Source organism: Rhea americana, unplaced genomic scaffold (assembly GCF_003343005.1).
Source record: "Rhea americana isolate MKP2758 unplaced genomic scaffold, rheAme1 scaffold_61, whole genome shotgun sequence".
Taxonomy (NCBI): domain Eukaryota; kingdom Metazoa; phylum Chordata; class Aves; order Rheiformes; family Rheidae; genus Rhea; species Rhea americana.
Genome location: NW_028186768.1, coordinates 4,535,302 through 4,555,990, shown reverse-complemented (window position 1 = coordinate 4,555,990; position 20,689 = coordinate 4,535,302). Strand labels below are relative to the sequence as shown.

The 20,689-nt window shown below is 60.3% G+C and overlaps 1 protein-coding gene across 7 annotated transcripts in view; it reads right to left on the bottom strand.

Annotated features, from left to right (window-relative positions):
• Window positions 1–3,570: 3,570 nt before the first annotated feature.
• Window positions 3,571–20,689, bottom strand: part of RGS3 (regulator of G protein signaling 3) — an 85,419-nt gene continuing 68,300 nt past the window's right edge. For 2 of the 7 annotated variants that reach the window (XM_085320103.1, XM_085320101.1), the window contains 6 exons: window positions 14,525–15,166; window positions 10,726–10,799; window positions 6,949–7,050; window positions 5,861–5,922; window positions 5,382–5,548; window positions 3,571–4,895 (listed from right to left, as the gene is read on the bottom strand). In XM_085320103.1, coding sequence (XP_085176229.1) covers window positions 4,710–4,895; window positions 5,382–5,548; window positions 5,861–5,922; window positions 6,949–7,050; window positions 10,726–10,799; window positions 14,525–15,166 — 1,233 coding nt within the window. In that variant the 3' untranslated portion in view covers window positions 3,571–4,709. The other 5 variants (XM_085320099.1, XM_085320097.1, XM_085320100.1 and 2 more) reach the window with 5 other exon arrangements.

Genomic DNA, 20,689 nt, shown 5'->3' with positions numbered 1-20,689 from the left:
CATGCCRGATGTTAGCTTCTTCCAACAGGTCCAAGAGGTGCTCAGCAACTTTAACTGTATTTTAACGTAGCTGTAACGTCATGTATGATTTTTGGAAATCACAGGTGATGCCAGCACCTATCTCCAGCGGCTTCCTTAGGAAGCTGATGAACTATAGGGCTGAGGGACCCCTTCTGCACTCGAAGGGCCAAGGCCCCTGTCACCTGGGCAGGTACCACTGCTTTATTGACCTCTCCAGTTCCTCTCAGGTTAAGCCTAACCTCTTGATCCCCGATGAGGGGAAACCTTGATGTTAAAATTCTGACACTGGGGCATTTGTGCTGGCAATCTTAACCTTTTCTCCCAGTTATGGGATTTGGGCTTTTTTATTATTATATTATTAATTTTTGTGCCTAACAAAGCATTCCTCACTTTCTGATGGTTATTACCATTTTCCCACTTAAATTCTTTCCCCTAGGTACTTCGCCTCATGGCTGCTTTCAGCCCTGTTGAGCTTTGGCCTGCAAACGCGCCGAGGGGCACCTGCACCTCTGCGGACTTTACCCTGTTTGCACAGGACAGACGCAACGGAGTTGTAAACCGCAGCCGCTAATTTTTAGCCCAGAGATAAATCGCTCATAGTTGCTGCGATAAGGCCTGCTGGAGCATCCCCCTGCTTCGGCAGGCGCCTGTTCCTGCGGTTGGAAATCACCCTCAACAGCTCAGCGGTGGTCGCAGCCAGCCACCYGCGCAGGCACCGGGCTCGGGGACGGAGCAGCTTCCCTGGGACACGCCGCGGCTCGCGCCCTCGCCGCCACCACCCTTTGAGCCCTCCTGCTGCCATGGCTGCAGCGGCTCGGACATAGGTAGTGGCTTTTTCTCTGCGAAACRCCGCTTTTCCCTCTGCAGGGCCGTCCCCGGGCCCCCGCGAGTTTAGCGTTCCCGCCGCGGGAACCGTCCCACTACATTTCGGCCGCCGCTGGTTTCCCACGTCCTTCGCTCATGGGCCATGAGCAGTCTTCCAGAAGATCGCACAGCTCCTCTTCTCGGCACAGAGGGGGTTTTGGTGGCACCGCGGGGGTCATGCCAAGGCCCGTGCTGCCACCAGGTGCCCGCGGGCAAGCGGAGGGCATCGGCAGGGCTGGGAGATCAGGACGAACGTGCCGGGTGCTTCCGCTCCCAGCCGGGCTGCGCTTCCCACCTCCAGCCCGGCCTCTCCTGGGAATCAGGGCACCTTCCAAGCACACAGCGGCAATGTTTGCAGAATGACTCAGACCAACTTGAACTGCTGCTAATAAATTCTATTATAGCAATAACTAAATTTTGATCGTTAATACTGGGCCATTTCCGTTTTCTCCAGGGAGCACCCCTGAGTCACTGTTTTTCTGTCTTTTACACGCACTGGCACATCTGCTCTGTGCAGGGACCGTCTCCGCAGGCAGGTCGGCGGCGTTTATTCAAAGGCACGCACCGGATTCCTGCACCTCATGACTCGAAGCAGTCCTTGCTGCATTCCCTCCTGGCTGGTTCAGGTAGTTCAAGACACAAGCCAGGATTCTGGCTAGAAACAACTTGCATGAGGGTTGGATGCTGTTGGAAGTCATCACCCACAGCCCCAAGAGGTGATGCCAAATCCAGAGTTCAGGATGAGAGAAGGTAACGTGGTTGTGACCATGAACCATCAGTCTCCTGCCCCCCGCAAAGCCCCGAGAGCCAACGGGGACCCACAGTGCGCTAAGTCCAGGGACACAGAGGACTGGGATGCTGATGAAGCAATAACTATTTTTTCAGTGTAGATGGCTTGTGACTAAGCAAGGGGTAGCCGAGAGCACGCACGCGACGGAAAGAGGGGGAAAGGGCAGCAGGTTGACTTTGCACTGAGGCCAGGTGTCAAGAGAAACCCTCTGGGTAGGGAAGGCTGAAGGCTTCCTGGCTGGTAACACCAGGAAGCATCTCCATTGCATTTCCACCATCACTAAGCAAGCAGCGTTGCCTAGAGCCATGCTGAGAAAAAGATGCAGGGCCCAGGCTCTGCTCTGGAGGACCGAGACTTAGTTCACCCACAGTGCTCAGCGGGTGCTGCGGGCACTGATGTTCCTCCAGGCAGACTCCTAGCACGCTGCCATGCCTGCAGGACACCCAACCCAGCCATGCGCCACCCCAAGGCTCCTCAGGACCCTCCGTGCAGGGAGGTCTGGCTCAGAGCAGGCTATCAGCTCCGCAGGAGAAGTAGGGAGCAGTGTGGTCGCTGAGGCTGAGAGACCGATGTTGAGCCCTATCCTGGGTGGGGGTCAGGGCCCCTTCCCCATGCCAGGAAGGAGGTCAGGGCAGTGTCCAACTGCCTGGTTGTACCCGGGACAGGCTGGGTTTGCCAGCCCCGTGGCACTACCTGGGGATGTTGCTGCCGAGCTGAATTTGCAGGGCTGGATGCACAGCAGGCACTAGCATGGGAGCATGAAGTTGAATTTGGAGCCCAAATCCTGCCAGCTCCCACGGAGAAAGACTTTCTTGGCTTCCAGCACCCTCAAGCAGGACCACTAAAGCTCCTGGGGGGAACTGGGCTCCCTGCACCAAGTCCTTGGCCATTATAGGACATGTGCCGGGGGCTCACAACAGCTAGGCACTGGGAGCCCTGGCACTGCTGCTCCAGGGAGAAGCCCCTCTGCCCAGGCTGCAAGGACTTGGGGACTCAAACGCAAGCCCAGGAGCCGCCTGGGCCTGCAAAGGACTGGGGCAGCTACACTCACAGGGAGGTTGCGTTGGCCGCAGCTGGCCCAAGCAGCTCCTGGGTCCGCAGCTTGGGTGCCAACCCCAGTGAAACCCCCAAGGGGTCCCATCAGCTCTGCTTCAGCTTCCCCACTTGGCCACCACCCTCTGGTGCTTTAGGGGTGGGAGGGAGGGAAACACAGCCAGTTCCCCAAAGGAGACCATGTGTGACAGCCTTTCCCCATCAGCCATGGCTCTGGGCTTACTATGGTGGTCCACAGCCAGTGCACGGGGACAAGGATGCTCCTGGACGCAGGCGGCAGAGCCCAGGGACAGACCTGAAACATTGCAACTACCGAACACGACATGAACAGCCTTTACCAAGACAACGCAGAAGAACATACTGATTAAACCCACAGCACTTCCTCTGCCAGGGAAGCCACAGCCCTGCTAAGCCATGCAGCCAGTAGAACTCAAAACAGCAGTGTTGGGTTTTTTAATGCTTCTTTCCTTGATTCAGTTTTGATCTGTCCCCAGGGGGACTCTGAACTACACAGCTCCCTTCTGTTTCTAGGCATTTCCACATTCAGAGGTTTATGCCCTGCTGTGTTTAAATGCTATCCGCAGGAACAGGCCTGGGAGTCTAGTTATGGGGCAAGCTTTCCATGCAGCTCCAGCACTATAGCTGGGCCTGGCCTTGGCCCTCAGCCTCGGAGTGTCTGGTGGCTACTTCACCACAGAACCAAGCTCTGGAATTCATGGCACCAGCTTTTCCCACCTTTAGCTATGCAATGGCATAATGCTACACTACTCAGCGAAGCAGGGGAAGCCCAGCTCTGCCAGTGGCGAGTTGCCTGGAGAAACATACCACCAAGAACAGGCAGGTACAAGAAATTATATTCTCCTTTTATTTACCTATGACCATGACAATGTATTTTTGCTAGCTGCAGAGATGCTTTTGCACTGTAAACTCGGCACCTGGACGCAGACAGTCTGTCCAGCTCTGCCAGGTTCAGCAATAACCCACGTTTCTCAAAACACAATATTGTTATCCAGAGTAGTGAGAGCGTCTGATTCACAGAGCTGCTTGTCTACACCATCAAACCCTCTGTCGTCAGGGAATGATATATACACCCAGGCTCCCCCAGCGGCCCGCTGCTAGGGAACACGCCGTTGGTCAGATAAAACCAGCAAACTTAGAAAATTTTGTACGCACTCTTAAAAGAGAAGGCAGCTGTTCCACTGGAGAACTCCGCCGAGACACACACAAATATTGCACTTGTAATTTCAGAACAGGAAAGGACACAAGGATTTCCTATTACACAGCAATGCGTCCAGCTGTAGGAGGTCAATAAATAAACCAGGAGGTGAGGGATGGGAGCAGGAAGCAGTTTGATTGCACACCTCCAGCGCAGGAATGAACCAGCTTTTGCTGCTCCCAGGGGTGACTCGCCACAAGCGAAGGAAGCGCCGGGCTCCWGTGAGATAGCTGCAACGGGGGAGCATAGGAGCCAAGCCAGCGAGGCTCTTGCCGGCACGGGAAGCACAGCAGCATCGGTGATGTGGGACTGGTCCAGTTCAGAAGTTCTTATGTCCAGGGAAGATGTTCACGGTGGTGCTGTTTTCCCCTTGCCGGAGCCCTGCACAAAAATCCTCCTCCTCCTCACTGAGTCGGGATCACTCATCGCCTTCTAGGAGCGTTCACAGCTCAGGCATGTGCTTCACAGTAGTCTCATGGGAGCTTCCCTCCTGGCTAAAATCCATGCCAGAGTCACCTCAAAGGCGTCGTACCAGCAATGGTGAGATGGGGGCAATAGAGCAGTACCAGACTGCTTGGCTTGTTGGTCCCCTTGGCCTCATGCTCAGTGCCTTCGCCTGCCTCACGCCCGGCTGCTGCAGGAGTATGGCTTGGGGGCATGAACGCCAGCAGGAAGGCAAGCTCCCACCATCCCCCAGGAAGGCCACCACCACCTGATTTCATGTAAACACACAGTTCCCACTCTGCCCCGAGAGAGTCCTTCGGTCTACAGTGGGGAGCTGGCTTTCTTCTGGTTAATTATGTCTAAGTACAAATCAGAGCGGAGGAAGCGGGGGTAGGAGTCCTTCTCCATGAGCCCATAAATTCTCTTCTGAGCGAGGTCAAAGCAGCTGCGGGTGATGTTCTGCAGGTTCTCCTTGGTGTGCTCCCGCGTGTAGGAGTCCAAGTTCACCTGCAGGCAACAGAAACCAGCCCCGGTGAGCGGCTCCATGAGCAGCCACCGAGGCACRCGCATCCTCCCTGCAGCCAACTACATATCACAGGTACTTGCTAGCACAGCCCTGATGAAAAATAGATTTGGGGAGAAATTCTTTAAAAAAGCAAGCATGAGCTACAGACAGCAGTCCCACCTCGCAAGTGCTGAGCTTGCACTCTGCAGAGCCGCTACACCAACCCATGCCATGCCAGCACCTTCGTCTATCAAGGAGAGCTTGCCAGGGAGCTCCAGCTCCTGCTTGCAGCAACAGGAGATGCCAGCAAAGGCGCCGCAAGGCTTGGCCAGCCCAACACATTCTCAGCAACATGTGTGCGCACCACCAGCCCGTTCAGTATACAGGCATCATGCAAACTCAGCATGATACAAGAGCCCAACGTCCTTGCTGTGCCCCCCAAGCCTCAAGGGACCCCATGGCAGCTAAGGCCCGGCAGCTGTCCTTACCTCCTTGCACGACTGGATAGCGATGTACTCTGCAAAGATCTTCTTGGCTTTGGACACCATCTTGGACTGCGATTTGATCTTCTTGTACTCTTCACACGCCAGCCAGAACTCCAGGTTCTCCTCACTGAATTCGGTGCGCAGGAAGGCCCTGAAGGCTGCTAGCCCATCTGCGGGGACACAGATGTCTCTACTCTTGGCTCACAGGCAGGGAACAGTCTCAGCCAAGCCACCCTGGAAAGCTGCAACCTAAAATACCTCCTCTCCCTGTACCTTCCCCTAAAAGTTCCTCATCAGCCCATGGCTGACCTTGGCTCCTCAAGGCAACATGGATGCAGGAAAAGAGCAGCCTCATCTCTAACCCTGTTGTTCCCTCAAAACACTGGACAGGATTAAGATAGGAAAACCCAGCTTCATTCATGCCCACGTCCAGATATTCCCCTAGTGGAAAACAGAAGAGGAAGAAGGTGGTAAACGCTTACATTTGTGAAGCAGCAGTTTCTCTAGAGACTCCCCCCACTTGAGAGCTTCCTCCGGAGTTGGCCTGCAAGGGAAGGGGTTCACGTTGGCATGGCAAAACAGCAAAAGCCACTCGTGGCAGAAGAAAACAACATTCGCTGCCTGCTGCTAGACAGCACCAGCTGCTGCAAAACTGAAACATCTCCACCACGCAAAGCATTGCCATCCGCCCCAGCCGGGCTGGCCCCAACTTGGACGCTAGCACTAGCGTTTCCAGGGCAGCTGCAGGCTGCAAAGCCAGGCTCAGCGCCCGCTACAACCCACAAGCAGCACCGTGCTGCCTCTCCTGGAAGGGACCCTCTGCCTTCACACTGGCRAGAAGAAAACCGAATATAAAGAGGGCTCTGTGAGCAGCTGAGCCATTTAGGGCATCTGAGCAAGAAGCAGGAAAATCCTGAGCAATGCCTAAGAGCTGAGCCAGAAATAAAGTGCCTGGGCCAAGCTGGACAGACCCAGGAACCGTACGCAAAGCCCGGGGCCACACATCAGGGCCAGCCCCRCCGAGGACCCGCCATCACATGCAGCCTCCCTGCCCCAAGCGAGAGCTCCCCATCTGGCGAGCGGAGGGCCATGAGGGTCACAAGACGCGGGGACTCCGACCACAAGCGCTTCAGGCGTCCCGTTTAAGCCGCCGAGTGCCGTTAGGGGAGGGTTTGTCTCCGTCTGCTGGAGCATCTCCAGAGCAGAAGATGTTTTTCAAACCATCCTATAGYGAGTTGAGGGTTTTACGTATAGGTGTCGGGGGAAAGCAGCCACGAAGGAAATTTCCAGCTCAAACTAACCTCTTCTCGAAAGCTGTGCTGCCTCCCAGACGCAAGGCACCGGGCAGCAAGCCTCCCACCCACCTCTAGAAAAACCATTCAGAGCACAACTGCTTAAAAAAACTCCTCCAGAGAGGAGAGCCGTGACCCACAGCCTCCCGGAGCCCCGGCCGGAGCAGCAGGGCAACCCCAGCCTCTTCCCTCCAGCCAGGAGGCAACGCTCGGCATGGCCGGGGCACCGGGCAGCCCGCCGGCCCCAGCAACTCGTGCCTCCCGCTCGCGCTACCTACTTGAGCGACTTGAGCACTTTGTCCAGCTTGCCACTCGGGTTGGCTCCCGGAGACTCGTTCCGCCGCCGGAAAATCCCCAGGCGGTTCTTCATGTCTTTGGCTCTAGGGAGAAGAGCGAGGTTTAGGAGCTAGGCGCGGGGCAGCGCTGGGTGCCGYGGAGAGGGCACCATGGCACCTCTGACGCCACGGGGCTTGCACCCAAGGAGCAGCCGCCAGSCCGGACCCACGCAACTTTAGTGGGTGCAGGCAGAATGCACAGGCAAGACCGGAGGCGTCCTGCTCGCGTTGGCCCTCCGGCGCCCGCCGGCTTGCCCCCGACACCTACTCCTTCATGGTGTGCCGGCGCTGCAAGCTCCCGTTGTGCGGCCGCTGCACGCCCAGCAGCATCTCCGAGTGAAACTCCAGCGGCTGCGGCTTAGAAAGGTCCCGGAAAAAGGGCATAGCGGCTTACGTCCGGTGCCGGCAGCCCGGGCCGCTGCACCACGCAGGGGCCTCGCAGCCCGCGGAGCGGCTCCCCGGAGCAACCAGCCCAGCCAGATGCTCGGGCGCTCTGACGCCGGCTCTGTGCCGTGCTCCTGCTCCGGGCTGGCGAGTCCGGAAGTGGGAGGGCTCAGCCCAGAGGAGCTTTAAATGCTCCGTGGCGTGAAAGAGGCATGTGTGAGTAAGGGCTGTGTCAGCGCCTGGCCKCGGCCCCGCGCCCAGCCTGCAGCTATTTATGATGGCTCCACGGGCTGGTCGTTGCTGGGGTAACCCAAGGAAAGGTGGAAAAATCAGCACCGAGGGAGGATAGTGGGGCCTTTCAACAGATGGAAGCGAGGGGGGGAGTGAAAACCACAGCAGGGATTTACGAGCACTACTTACAGAGCCCAGGCAGCCTCAGGAACACCAGCGAAGCAGGGGTTAAGCGCCACGCTCGGACCCCCCGCTCGGCACCCCTGAGTGACACGGCTCCGGGTCAGAGCCCGGCATCACCCCACAGGCAGGGAGCTCTTTGCAACGGGGCGTTTGCCCAGGGCGGTCGCCCTGCCCAGCTAGGAGGGCGCTGGGGGCTTGCACACCTCGGACCCCCCAGCACCACRACCCCACCTGAGCCCTGAGCCCGGGCTCAGCCGATGCCGCCGCACGCCGGTCACGCAGGCGGACTCGCGCCCAGCCACGGGGCTCGCGGTTCCCGCAGCCACGAGTGAGCACCCAGGAGAAGCGGGCAAGCGCAGCAGGAGAGCGTCGAGCAGGACCCCGCTTTGCCCCCGCCCAGGTGCTAACAGGCAGCGCAAAGGCTTTCGAGCGGCCAAGCCGGCACTGCACGGGAGGCAGCGGAGATTGCGGGCGCGCGGAAGGGCGCGGACGATGCTGTCCCCTCGTGGCTCAGCTCCTGCATGACACTGTGGCATGGAAGTGGCACGGGGGACACGCACCGGACCGTGGTAGTGGYGCACCTTGGGCCACAGCGAAGGCCAGCAGTGGCACCGGGGCAGACAGGGTCCTCGGGGTGCCATGGCTGGACACTCCTTGGGTCCGCGCAGCTGCATGTGCCCCAGGGCTCATGGAGGAGCCCCCTTTGCCCATCACGTGAGCCCAGCCAGCCCATGCCCGCTCCAGACTGTGCCCAGGGCCAGCTGAGACAGTGCCCAGCATGGGAAGGACTCAAGACGAAGGGGTCCCCCATGCTGAGTGACGATGTCCGGAGTCACAGGTCTCTCTAGTCTCAGGAAACGGAGATAAAACACGATAACCCACYAGGAAAACAGTCGCAACAACTGCCGGCTCAATCCTGCAAGGCACCGAGCACACTGGTGCTGGGCCAGTGGCGGGCTTGGGCGCGCAGGCAGCTGCCAGCCCCATTGCTTGCCGCGGCCTCCGGCGCCCGCGGGAGGCGGCTGCCGAGCTTCACCTCCTCGCATCCCGCAGGCTGCGGCCCCTCGCCGCCGCAGGGCGGCACGTCCCGCTGGCTGCCAGCTGCCGACTGTCAGCCCAACGCCGAACGCAGGAGAAGAGCATCCAGAACAAGGAGCCTCCCTCCACCAGCACCATCTGCCTGCCGTTAGTGCGCCGGCGGGAACGCCACCATCCGAGGGAGAGCCACGGCGTGGGACGCCGCCAATCCCACGCGTCTCCGACCCRCAATTTGAGCAGCGTTCCCAATTTAGTGAGGCAGCTGCTGCAGCCTGGGCCCTCCTGTGGCTTTAAAAGCAGAGAAAAGCCCTTGTGCATGTGCAGGGGAACGCGAGAGTCAGCACGCGTGGGCCAGATRTTTAGTTAGTCCTCTGCAAAACACCCAACGCGCTGCAGCGTGCGACGCTACAGCGCACAAAGCTCGGGAGCGCGCAGGTGAACACGGCTCGCGGACAGATCTGCTGTGCCTAAAATGCAACATCTGAAAAAGTTTCCCAACTCGCAGCAAGCAAGACACTGCTCTCCTACAGCTCCTTTCGCCTGCAATTGCAAATAAATAACGAGCAGYGCTTAACGGGGCTGCGTTAGCAGCCAGCACGCGCGCCCGTCAGCTAGCTGCAGCATGAAACACCTYGGTAAAAACACCACGGTGCAAGAAGCTGCTGCTCTCTGTTTGGAGTCACAGGTCTGAAGTGATCTGCCCCCCACCCCGGGCACGGCTGCATCCTGCCCGGGATGCTTCAAAGCCAGCGCGCCCCATCCCCGGCAAACCGCGGCGCCCTTCAGCGCGCGGCGAGCGCACCCTACCTTTCCAGGTATTTCTCGGAAAAGTCCACCATGGCGTGGTACATGGGGATGCGCCCGGGGCGGGGGGCGAGCGGCGGCCGGAGGCGCAGCGCCGGTGCCAGCAGCGGAGCCGAGCGCCTGCGGCAGCCACTCGCGCCGTAAATAGTCCTCGCGGAGGGACCGTGAGCGGGTCGCGCAGCCAATAGCCGGGGCCGGGCGACGCCGAGCCGCTCCCCAGCGCATCCCCCGCTGTCTCAAGGTGAGGGGGGAAAAAAAAGAAAGAAAAAAAACCTCTCCACAGCCGCCTCCGACCCCCCAAAGCGGGACCAGGCTGGAGCCTCCCTCCTTGCCGGAGCTGCGGCAGGGCCCGGGCTGCGGGAAGCACGTGGTGGCCGGGGGGGGGGCTGTCCCCACTGCATATGGGAAAGGATTAATTTTAATTTCGAGAGTCGGGCGAAGGAATAATGAAAAGAGCTAAAAATACCCAGCCGCAGCGGTTGCGGGGGCCTCGCAGGGCAACAGTGCCACTCGCTGGCAGCCCGCGAGCACGGCGAAACGCCGCCGCCGAGCCGGCGCGCTTCCCGGCCGCCCGCTCGCTCGCTCCGTGAGCTTGGCACCCCCGGCACATCTGCAAACACGTGGCATCGCGCCGGCTGCTCCGAGCCTCGTGCGGCGAGCRAAGGCTCGCCCCCACACGCCGCCGTAACCTCGGCGCCTGCTCGGCTCTCGCTGCCTGAAAAGCAGAAGCCRTTCGCTCCCAAACACCACCCCGTAAAATAGCACCCGCAGGTGCTGCTGTCTCCACTGAATTGCACCTGCGGCTGCAAGGAACAGAGCCCACGGCGCCCTCGTCCCTGCTAGCGCCCACCTTGGAATAGCCTTTCCTGGGCGGCAGCCCCCCGCGAGCGACGGAGGGTGCTCCCAGAGCCGAAGGGACCCCAGTGACGGGCATCGCCGCTGCTCCCTTCCTTGCAAAGCTTTGGGAAAAAAGAGACCCAAGGGCTGCCGGGACGTGACGCTTTGCCCCCAAAGCACAGGGAGCTGGYGCAGCCGAGCTGCGTCGGGCCCTGGCCGATGCCACCACGGCGGGACACTTACAGGCTCTTGCTCCGCTTCTTGCGGGAGGTCTCGTCCCCTTCRTCACAGCTGCACTCGGCGTCGGCTCCGCTCAGCTGCAGGGGAAAGAGAAGACCGGTGGGCATCGTCGCGGGCGCCCGCRTGGCAACCGTGGCCCCACGTGCCGCACCAGCATCTCCTAGAGCCACGACGGGTGCATGGCTCCTTCCCCAGCACCCTGGTCGGTCGCACCAGCCCTGCGGCGAGGGATGAATTTCGGTCACGTCTCCGCAGGGGAGCCCCATGCGCCAGTGCTCCCTCTCCCTCGGGAGCCCCCGCCCCGGAGATCCGGGCACCCCTCCAGTTCCAGACCCCAGCGCCGTCCCCTCCTCCGGGGAGGGCACCTGCGTCGCCCCGTTCCCGGGACGGGAAGAGGCTGCCGAACACTCCCGGCGCTGCGAGGGGATCCCTCCCCCCCGGCTCTCCCAGCCTGCGGAGCGCCGCCTCCGAGCAGAGCCAGGCCAGGCGGCTGCAGCTGCTCCGGGCTCCCCGGCAGCCGGAGCGGTGCCCAGGCAGGGCGCACAGGCACCCACGGTCCGACCCGGTACCGTCGGGGCTGCCCACGCGAGACCCATTGGAGCAGGGCCGCCCCCGAGCCCTGGGAGCACCGGGGGGCTCCTCGCCCGCCCGCGAACCAGCCCCACGGCTCGGCGGAGGGGCCGCGAGGCGGCATCGGGGCAGCCCCCGAGCCACCAGGCCCCGGGCCGGGCCCGGGCGCCCCTCAGCCCAGGCGCTGCCGCGCGAGGCCGGAAGGCGCTGGCGTCCCGCCGGGCCCCGYGCCGCCGGGCGCTTTCCAGGCTCGCCGGCCCGCGGCCCCGCCGTGGGAACCCGCCGCACGGCCCAGCACCGCCGGCCTCGAGCCTTTCGACGCTTCCTTCCATTCTGCGCTGGGGTTTCCGGAGTTTATCGGCCCCGAACAATGCGATCCCGGCGAACCGCCTTCCCGGCCCGGGCAGGGCCCTGGCAAGCGAGCGGGCCGGGGGCGACGCGCCGCCCGAGGCCGTTTCCGGCTATTGTGGGAGCGGCTCCGCTCGCTCGCGGGGACAAAAGGCAGCCGGTGGGCTAAGCTTAGCCCGAGACGCCGCAGCGCTCCCAGCCACGGCAGCCTCTTCAGACAACCACCTCCGACCCCCAGCGGCGGCGGGGAAGGAGGGCAGCGGCGAGGCGCACGGCGCGCCAGGGTTAAAAAGGGCTGGCGGAGCAAGCGAAGCCCCCTCCGAAACGCCGTGGGGGAAGAAAAAAGCACCCCGACGGGYGCGGTGGCCCTGCCGCCAAGGCCGCTGGGTGCTGTAGTCCCGCAGGTACCCGCCGGGCTCGGCGGCAGGCTGGCGCCGCCGCTAGAGGCGATGCGCAGGGGAAGCYGTACGTCGGCGTCCTGCCTGCTCCAGAAACCTCGCAGCCTTTCGTTGAAAATAATAAAAAGCACCAAAAGTCCCTCYGAAAGTCCCACCGGGGCCAGGGAACCCCAGCAGAGGGACCCGCGGGGCCCAGGCGTCCCCGCGGCGCACCTCTAGGCTCGGACACGCGCGCAGCCCCTTCGCGGCGCTGCTCTCCCGGGGGCGGCGGAGCTCCTCGTGCCGCCGACCCACGCGCAGCCACTGCTAGGCAGGGAGCTGCGAAGGGAGCCGGGGGGCCGGGAAGGGAGAGGAGCAGCTCTGCCCGGCGTATTTTGGAGCAGGGTTTCCATCCGTGCAGGAGGACCCGAGCGGTGAATGTGTCCCCGCGGACGGTGAGCGTGCAGCGTGGCTTGGCAGGCCAGAGGAGAAATGCCAGCGCTCGGGCTCCTGCTCCAGCTTCCCAAGGCACGAGACGACCCGGCCGCCCCACAGGGCCGGCACAGGTTGGCCCTGCAGAGTCGCCTTCTGCGCATGCAGCACCTCGGAGCAGCGTCTCGGGCCAAGGGATCAAACAGAAGCGGCTGCTTTAGCAGCAAACGCCTCCGGGTCCTCCGGGGACGGAGCCGCCAGGCTCCTGCCCTGCTCCCCAGGCAGGGCGCGAGCTGAGCTGCAGCCGTGGCAGGCGCTAGATCAGCCCCTGGCTGCCCGCGGGCCGCATGCAGAGCGGCGCTGCAAACCCTCTTCCCCTCCTCAGGGCGGGCAGCCCCGGCTCTCCAGGAGGCTCTCAACTGCGAGCCAAAACGGGACGCCCCGCCAGGCACCCCCACCGCCGCATCCACGCCAGGCAGGGCGAGCGGGAGGGAGCAGCTCGCTGATCCAACGGCGATCAGCGCTGCCGCCGAGCCAGGCCCTGCTCGGTAGGATCTGGAAGGTGACTGACCCCCCGCCTCTCCCCTCCAGCCTCACGACTGCTGGCACCAGCCCCAAAGAGGGTTTGGGCAGCCCTTGCGCGCAGAAGCCCCATCTGCCTGGCCTGTGCACCTCCGTGGGCTCTCTCCAGCCGGCCGGCGGCTCTGAGCCTCACCGGCGCTCCAAGAGACAGCGCYGCTCCAGGGGACAGCACCGCAGGCGCCTGGCGGGGAGAGGGTTAACCCTCGACGGTGCCGCTTCGCGGCGCTCTGCCCCAGCACCTCTGCCTGCCAAGGAGCCAGCTGCACTGCAGCGGCGTGCGACGCGGCCCCGCTCCGCACAGCGCAGCCCCGAGCCGCGCAGTGCCCACGGCTGCTGGCAGAAAACCAGCCAGCGTGAGCCTGATGAGGCAGAGCAGGGTGCTGGGCCAGCATCACAGGGAGGCAGGCAACCGCTCGCAGCCCCCAGAGCAGGGCTTCACCCGAGCGAGAACGGGGCAAACCACGCTTATCACGCGCTATCTTTGCCAACAGCAGGTCGCTTCTTGTATTTCAGGAGCACAAGGTTCCAGCAAGCTGTGCTCCAGCAGCAGCCCAGGGAGCAGAGCAGAGGATCTGGGAGCCTCCCAGACCACCAGGCTCTTGCACTGGGATGGCCCCATGCGCTGTGTGGTTCCCCGTGTCCTGGCACTGCTCTGCCGGGTGTCCAAACAGTCGTTCCTCCGACAGGAGCTTCCTCCTGCTTGATGGAGTCAGAAATTGCTGCCTACCTCATCCTTTTTCTCAGGTGGGCTTTCACAAGGATCAAAGCCCTGAAATACGCTGGTGGGTCAGAAAGCTGCCCCACGGCCCGGCCTCCCCAAGCACACTGGGGACCCCAGGCTCCTGCCCCCCAGAGACTCTCTAGAGCCTGACGTTTCCCTGTCCCCAACACTGCAATCAGCTCTTGCTACGCGTGCAAACACCCGGGGTGCACCTGGCCACAGGAGACAGAGGTAGCAGCCCACCAGGCCATGAGACCCCGTGGGACAGAAGCACACAGAGTCTAGGGGTGCTGCTAGGAGATGCCAAGCCACAGCACCACTGTGCGTGCCCTGGGCAAACTGGCCTGAGGTCCTAAGCGTCCCCCAGAGCCAGCTGCTGGCAGCAGTGGGAGCCTGCAAGCCCCGTTATCAGGGGCCGCAGGCACCAGCCCTGCTGCCACAGGAGGGCAGGGGCTAGCATCCTCAACATGGCACGGCCAGGCTTGTCACCCAGCCAGGAAGGCAGACAAGACCTAAGGGCCTTAACAGAGCTGTGGTTCACCCTGTTCCATCTCTCCCTGGCAGCAGATTTTGGCTCTGGGCCGTAACCCAGAGGAGCATCACAGTGTGGAGGCTGCGAAGAGCAGAGCACCATCTTCAGCACAGACAACTGCCGTGGCAGTGGAGAGATGGCCACAGCCCACCCCCTTGGCCTCCTTCCCACCRTCAGCAGCAACCCCTGATGCTCCACCATCCCTACAGCCCCACGGCAGCCAGCACGTGGCTCACGTACCTTCCTGTGCCCCGAAAAAAGCAGGGTGAGCTGGTGGATGGAGCCGCCGTTCTTGGTGAGCTCCTTCTTGAGGGTCCTGGGGGACGGCAGGGCCCAGTGGCCCTTGGCGCCCTGGCTGTCCGAGCAGTTGAGGGTGGTGTCGGAGGTGAAGCAGTGGCCCTTGGCCTCCTGCAGCAGGCTGCCCTCGCTGTGGGTCCGGCGCCTCAGGGAGCTCTGCACACTCAACGTGTAGACCGGCTGACAGCCCGATGTCTCAATCATGCTGCTGCGCTTTGCCTCGGTCCTCTCCAGGTAGGGCTCATCGCTGTCCTCCTCCTCCTCCTCATCCTCTTCCTCCTCATCATCTTCTTCCTCCTCCTCACCGTCCGTGACGCCGTCTCCTGGGCTTCCAGCGCTCTGGCTGAAGGTGCTGTCGAGCCGCAGCTCGGGGATGACGAAGGCTGGTACGGAGCTRTGCCGCTCATCTACCCTCTGGGCAGCCAGCAGCAGCTTTTCAGCAGGGAGAGGCACCTGCACAGCCCCCGGAGCCTCCTTGGACTCAGCTAGAGCTGGTGCCTCTGTGGCTGGAGGAGCATCGCCCACCACAAGCTTCCCCTCCTCCGCGTGCATCTGCCCCGGCTTCTCAGCGTCCGTCTCCAGCATCTGCTGAGAAGCAAGAGGAGAGAAGAGAAAAAAGGATGAGTCTGAGAACGTCTCACATCTCTTGCTGGCCACGTGCCAAGGAGCCTCTCCAGCTCCTGATGTCCTGACCCTAATTCACACGTGCCTAAAGGTGCCTGTGGTGCTCCTGGGCCACGGCAGCTCTGGCGGCGCTGAGCCCACCACTGCTGGGCGGGAGGCATGACACYCATCGCCCCCAGGGCACCGGTGCAGCTCCCCGGCCCACAGAGCACTGACCTCCACTGCTAGCAGCAGGCRAGTGGGTTGGGGACCAACCACGAGGGCCCCGTGGAGCCCCGTGGCACCCAGCGAAGGCAGGCAGTGCCACGGGCGAGCGGCTTTGGAGGAAATCCAGGCAGCAGAAGGTGGCTCGGCACAGCGGCGCAGCCACGCAGCAAGTGCAGCCGGGCTTGGCYGCAGCCGGCAGCCCGAGGAAGAGCCGGTACCTCCGTTCTTACCCTGGCTGACTCCCTAGTGCCCCTGGGAGCTGCTGCGGGGGCTCAGCCCCACGGAGATCCTCACCGCCCCGGCTKGGGTGCCAGACGTTGGCAGGGCAGGCTGCGGAGGAGCCAAGCAGGCAGGGAAAACCAGAAACACCCGTCCGGCAGCTCCCGCTCCGCRTTAGCGAAACACAGAAGGGAAGTGTCTGCCGATTGCCCAAGGCTCGGCCGGCCTCGGCAGCGGCACCCAAGGCCCCAGCCTCCCTGGCCAGCGCCCCGGGGCTCCCCGCAGCCATCCYGCTCCCGGGGTCCTGCAAAGCCACAGTGTTTTGCACTGGCCACCTTCAGGATTTGCAGCCTCAGGCCTCCCAGCGAAAAATGTCACTTTATCCCCAAATACCATCCAAGTACTGTCAAGAGCCTGATGGAAACCAGCCTGTGATGGCTGCGGTAACGCCACCACACCAGCCTGCTGTATAAACCCACATTTCTTCAGCTTCAGAAGGAGACACGGCCCTGTAAGTTGGCCCACCCAACTCGCCCATGCCTGCCAGAGCCCTGCCAAAGCCGCCCTGCGTCCCCCAGGTGGGAAGAGAGGCACTGAGGACCTGTTGGAGGTAGCTGTCCCCATAATGGTCACAGTTAGTGACAGCAAAGCCCTGGGAGCCAGCACTGCCCGCCCCAAGGAATCAGCAGCAGCTTCCTTCTCCCCCTGGAGACAGCAAACTCACTGCTAAACACTTCTTCCCCCTGCAGAGCCAGTTCACATGTATTATAATCTACCACTGGCTTACACAGGAATTATAAATGTATTTCACGCTTCCCTAACTGCTGTCGTTCCCAGCAAATACCCCAGCGGTGTCCAGGCTTGGACACCAGCCACCCTGCGCAGAGGGGATGCTGCAGATGAGCCTTTGCACCCAGAAGCTCCCCCAGACCCACGCCTGAGCTACCAGGCCCCACGCTTCCCAAAAGCAGGCCAGATTTCCAAAAAGCTGCTTGCGTTCAGCTGCCAAGGCCAGCCAGAGAGACATCTCCTGCACTGTGACCACCGCAACCAGCCGTTAGCATCACCTCAACTTCTGCCCAGCAAGTCTGAAGATTAAAATCTCTGTGTCCACATAGCAACGGGCCTTTTCTGGGCCGATGACCAGGGAGCAACATCCAGAGCCTGCCGTGGCCTCAGTTCCGCCTGCGATGTCGTCCCAGTTCCCACCACCTCTGGCTTTGGTGGGAGGCACAACACGAATGTTTGGCAGCATAGCCCCCATCCCTGAAGCTCTTTTACTCCCCCAGTAATTTCTTGTGAATAAAGTACGCTTCCAGACTTGCCGTGCAATGATGCAATTTGCACCAGTGTGTGTTTTATTGATTCTATTTATGTGTTATTTATCTCGTAGTCATTGTCAGCATTATTTCATGAAATAATAATAGGAAAAACCGACATAGCTTCCAGTTGCCTCCCTGCAATGCCCTTGCCTCTCCCTGACAGCTGCCTATCTGTCCAGTCCTTCTGCTTAACATTGTTGGTTGCCCACATCAGATAAGGCCCACGAAGGAAATGAACAGGCTCCTTTAAAACGAGAGACATTTTTGGATTAAATTAAATCCCTGCGCTAATTCAATCAGAGAACCTGCTGCTCTTCAGTAGCACGGAGGATATGAGCAGGAGCCTCAGCACCAAGCAAGGTTTCCATCTCAGGCTTAAAACATTGCCAGGGCTGTGAAATCCCATCCTCGCAGGAAAGGCTGTGGTCCTAAACTTCATCTGCTGGTGGACAGGGAATAGGGAAGAGAAACAGCAGTAACATGGTCACGGCTGGCTAACAAGCCCGGAGCATAGCTGGAGGCATTGGGGATTGTCATGAAGCCAAAGGCGACCTTGCTTGGAAAGCTGCCTGGAGGTGCAGTATCCTGCTCTCAGCTGCCCTGGGGAGGTGCCCCTGGAGCATCCCCTAGCTGTGACCCACCACCAGAGCAGTCCAAAGCCGAGGATCAGGATCTCAAGTCACTCCAACTGGGTGTCCCCTCTCTACAGCACCTGTTCTGGGTCTCTCTCTCCTGACCCATAAGCTCTAGAGGCTTTCCTGCATCATCCATAGAGGTAAATACACATCTCCAAGTGGCTAAGGCTGCACACCCCAAGAAGGGAAAGAGAAAGTAGAAGAAAAGCTGCCTCCAAGCCCCAGCATGGCTTTCATGAGTAGTTTTAGGGAAGCAGGATATGTGCTGTGAGATCAGCACAAGTGCAGGGAGCTCCAGACTTGCTCCCATGTCTTTGCCTCCCTCTGAAGTCTCCAAGCATCTGCTCAGAGACAGAAATACTGCTGTAGGGTCTCAGCGGTGACCCTCAGGGGTGGGTGTGCAAGGGGAGCTGCAGGGTGTACTCCACTCCTGAAGAGATGCTTCCACAGCTACCATGGTCTTCATTGCACTCTGAGCCTTCTCCAGCTGGCCATGCAGAGGAGCTGGGAAGGCTAGTGAGTCAATCCAAGCCTGATTTAGCCCCATTTGCCTCAGTGGAGTCCATCTGGCTTTTTGCTTGAAGGTATGAGAGCAGGATGATGCTCTCTCCCAGCCTGGCACTGGCCCCAAGATTTTGCCCTGACTCTGCACATCCTCCTGGTTCAAACTCCCTCTCGCTTCGGGGAAGGCATCATTCACTGCATCAAAGGCTCTCCTGAAACCAAGGCAGGGGAGAACTACTGCAAATCCTCTGCTCTTTGGTCTGTAATTTGATCAATTTTCTCTGGTTGTTGCTGCTCTGACGTCAGCAGAGCATATTTTAGTAAACAAACGTGGGTTTGTTAGTGCAGCCTTAATTTCTCCAGCATTTCTTTACATGATGTGTCCTTTCTGGTGGCCCACAGCCTGGGACTTCCAGCTGGGAAAACGCTGGCCACAGCCACAGAACAGCTGTAACAGAAGCCAGCACTGGCCTTCCCCAAGTGACCAGCTCTCACATGCTATTGCAAGTGCCACAGCATTTGACAGGCCCCTTAAATCCACAGCTCCAGGAGGTCAGGGATTATTTCAGGATTATTTGAGGCTCTCAGCATCTGATTTCAAAAACTACGGTCATAACAGTCCTGTTCGCAGAGATACTGTTCCTCAAGTATAGCTTGGACACAAGAAAACTACATTCAATCTTTTCTAGCTTTTGATGTGGATGCTCAGGCTTTACAGCTCTGATTTTTCCTCTTGCAAAAATACCGGTGAAGAGAAGACTAAATACGCTTAGAAGAATTGCGGCACCCTGCACTCAAGGGACTCTTCAGCCAAAATCAGGAATTCCGGAAAGCAGCAAAATCCCTGCAGATAACACACCACTGGATATCGGAGCCAAGCRCAAGAGCAAAGGATGCGCTGCACAGACTGCACACTTGCCTGCTGAGGTGAGCAGGAGTTGGAAAGATGACAAGCCCTGGAGCCGGCTTCGGCACACAAGACCCAGCTCCCTTCAACACCAGGCGCTCGCAGGAGGACATGCTGCCCCAGCTCCTGGCCAGGTGCTCTGCAACGAGCCTCAGCCTGCTCTCCTGGGACGGCYGCTCATCACAGAGCCTCCTCAGCGYCGCGGCAGGAAGGCAGAGGCTGGAGTTAATGACTCTCCTGAGATATTGCTAGAGAAGCTGCTCTCATTTGCCATCCTCAGACTGAACTTGATAGCCRAGGCCAGCCACAGCCATCATTAGTCACGTAGAGGAACCTCGCCAGCTCCTGCTCCTCTCAGATCTACCTTTGCTCAAGGATGCTCCCTCCTCACCCACTCCAAAAAGGGGTTAGCTGCATGGGAACGAGACTGAGTCCTCTCCAGGGGGAATCTGGGGAGGACACGGTGAGCAGATGAGGACAGAGAGAGGCTCTGGCAGCGCTGCACCAGTACGATGGGCACATCCCTCCCTGTRCAGACAGCGCTTCAGCGGGATGCCAAGAAAAGAGAGTGTATGGCACTCAGGGAAACACCAGGGCTTCCAAAGCACACGTTTCTCAGAGTGGGAGAGAAAAAGAATTCCTACTTTAGGTTTGTTTGCTTGTTTATTTTTAACATGGGCCAAACCACACCCAGATCCACTGAAYCAGAAACCTCTAAACGGCCCCATGAAATGCTGCCACACCAACGGAAGAAGGGCACGTTACAACTTAACAAGTGACTGCTAGAAACGGATTAAAGAGATGACAACAGAAAGCAGTGTCTAACGCACACCATGGGGTCGAGAGAAGGAGAACAAAGCCAGAAAGTCAAAGCGGAACTATGGAAACTTGAGAAAATTTTCATTTGAGTCATTTTGAAACTGCTCATGAGTGGCATCACCCTTGGGCAGCTCTGCTCCTCTCCGTCCTYGTGCTGCAGCCCAACGGGGGCTGCCCAGGGCCCAGCACACCAGTGCTGGCCCAGCAGCACCATAGCTCCCACCAGCACTCAAGGCAAAGGGCTCAACCCAAGGAATTCGCTCCGACGCGGTCGGAGAGGGCTGGATGGAGGCCAAGGTCCCACTGCGCAGCTGGGCTTCATACCAGCTCCCTGCTTCATTACCGAACTGATGAATAATTGATAACGAGCAATTAGCACAACAGCAAATGCAAGCCCTGACGGATAACCCTACAGAGCAGGATCCAACGCGAGGCTGTTGCAGGGCGGGCGAGGGGGGACGCGCACACACCGATGGCGGTGCGACCCGCCGCGCCTGAAACCTCGCGGAGCCCTGGAAGGAGACAAAGTCCTGGGCAGGAGGAAATGATCCCACATCAGCAGCCTGCGATAACCCTGTTATTACTGTCGTCCCCAACGGATTGCTCTGGAAACCCGGCTTCGGCAGGGTATTACCCGGCCCCCCTCCACTTCCCGGAGCAACACCACCGTCCGCAAGGGAACGGGAAACAGGCGCTTGCGTTCAATAGAGGGCAACAGCTTTCCTGCAGCCAGTGCCCAGGCCAAACGGCAACAGTGAGCCCGGGAAGGACAGCGCGGGTGACATGCCGCCCCGCAGCAGGGTCTCAGCACGTCCCTGACGGCCGACGGCTTACTCGCCCCYGCGCCTTGCCCATTTTGGCTTTTTCACCC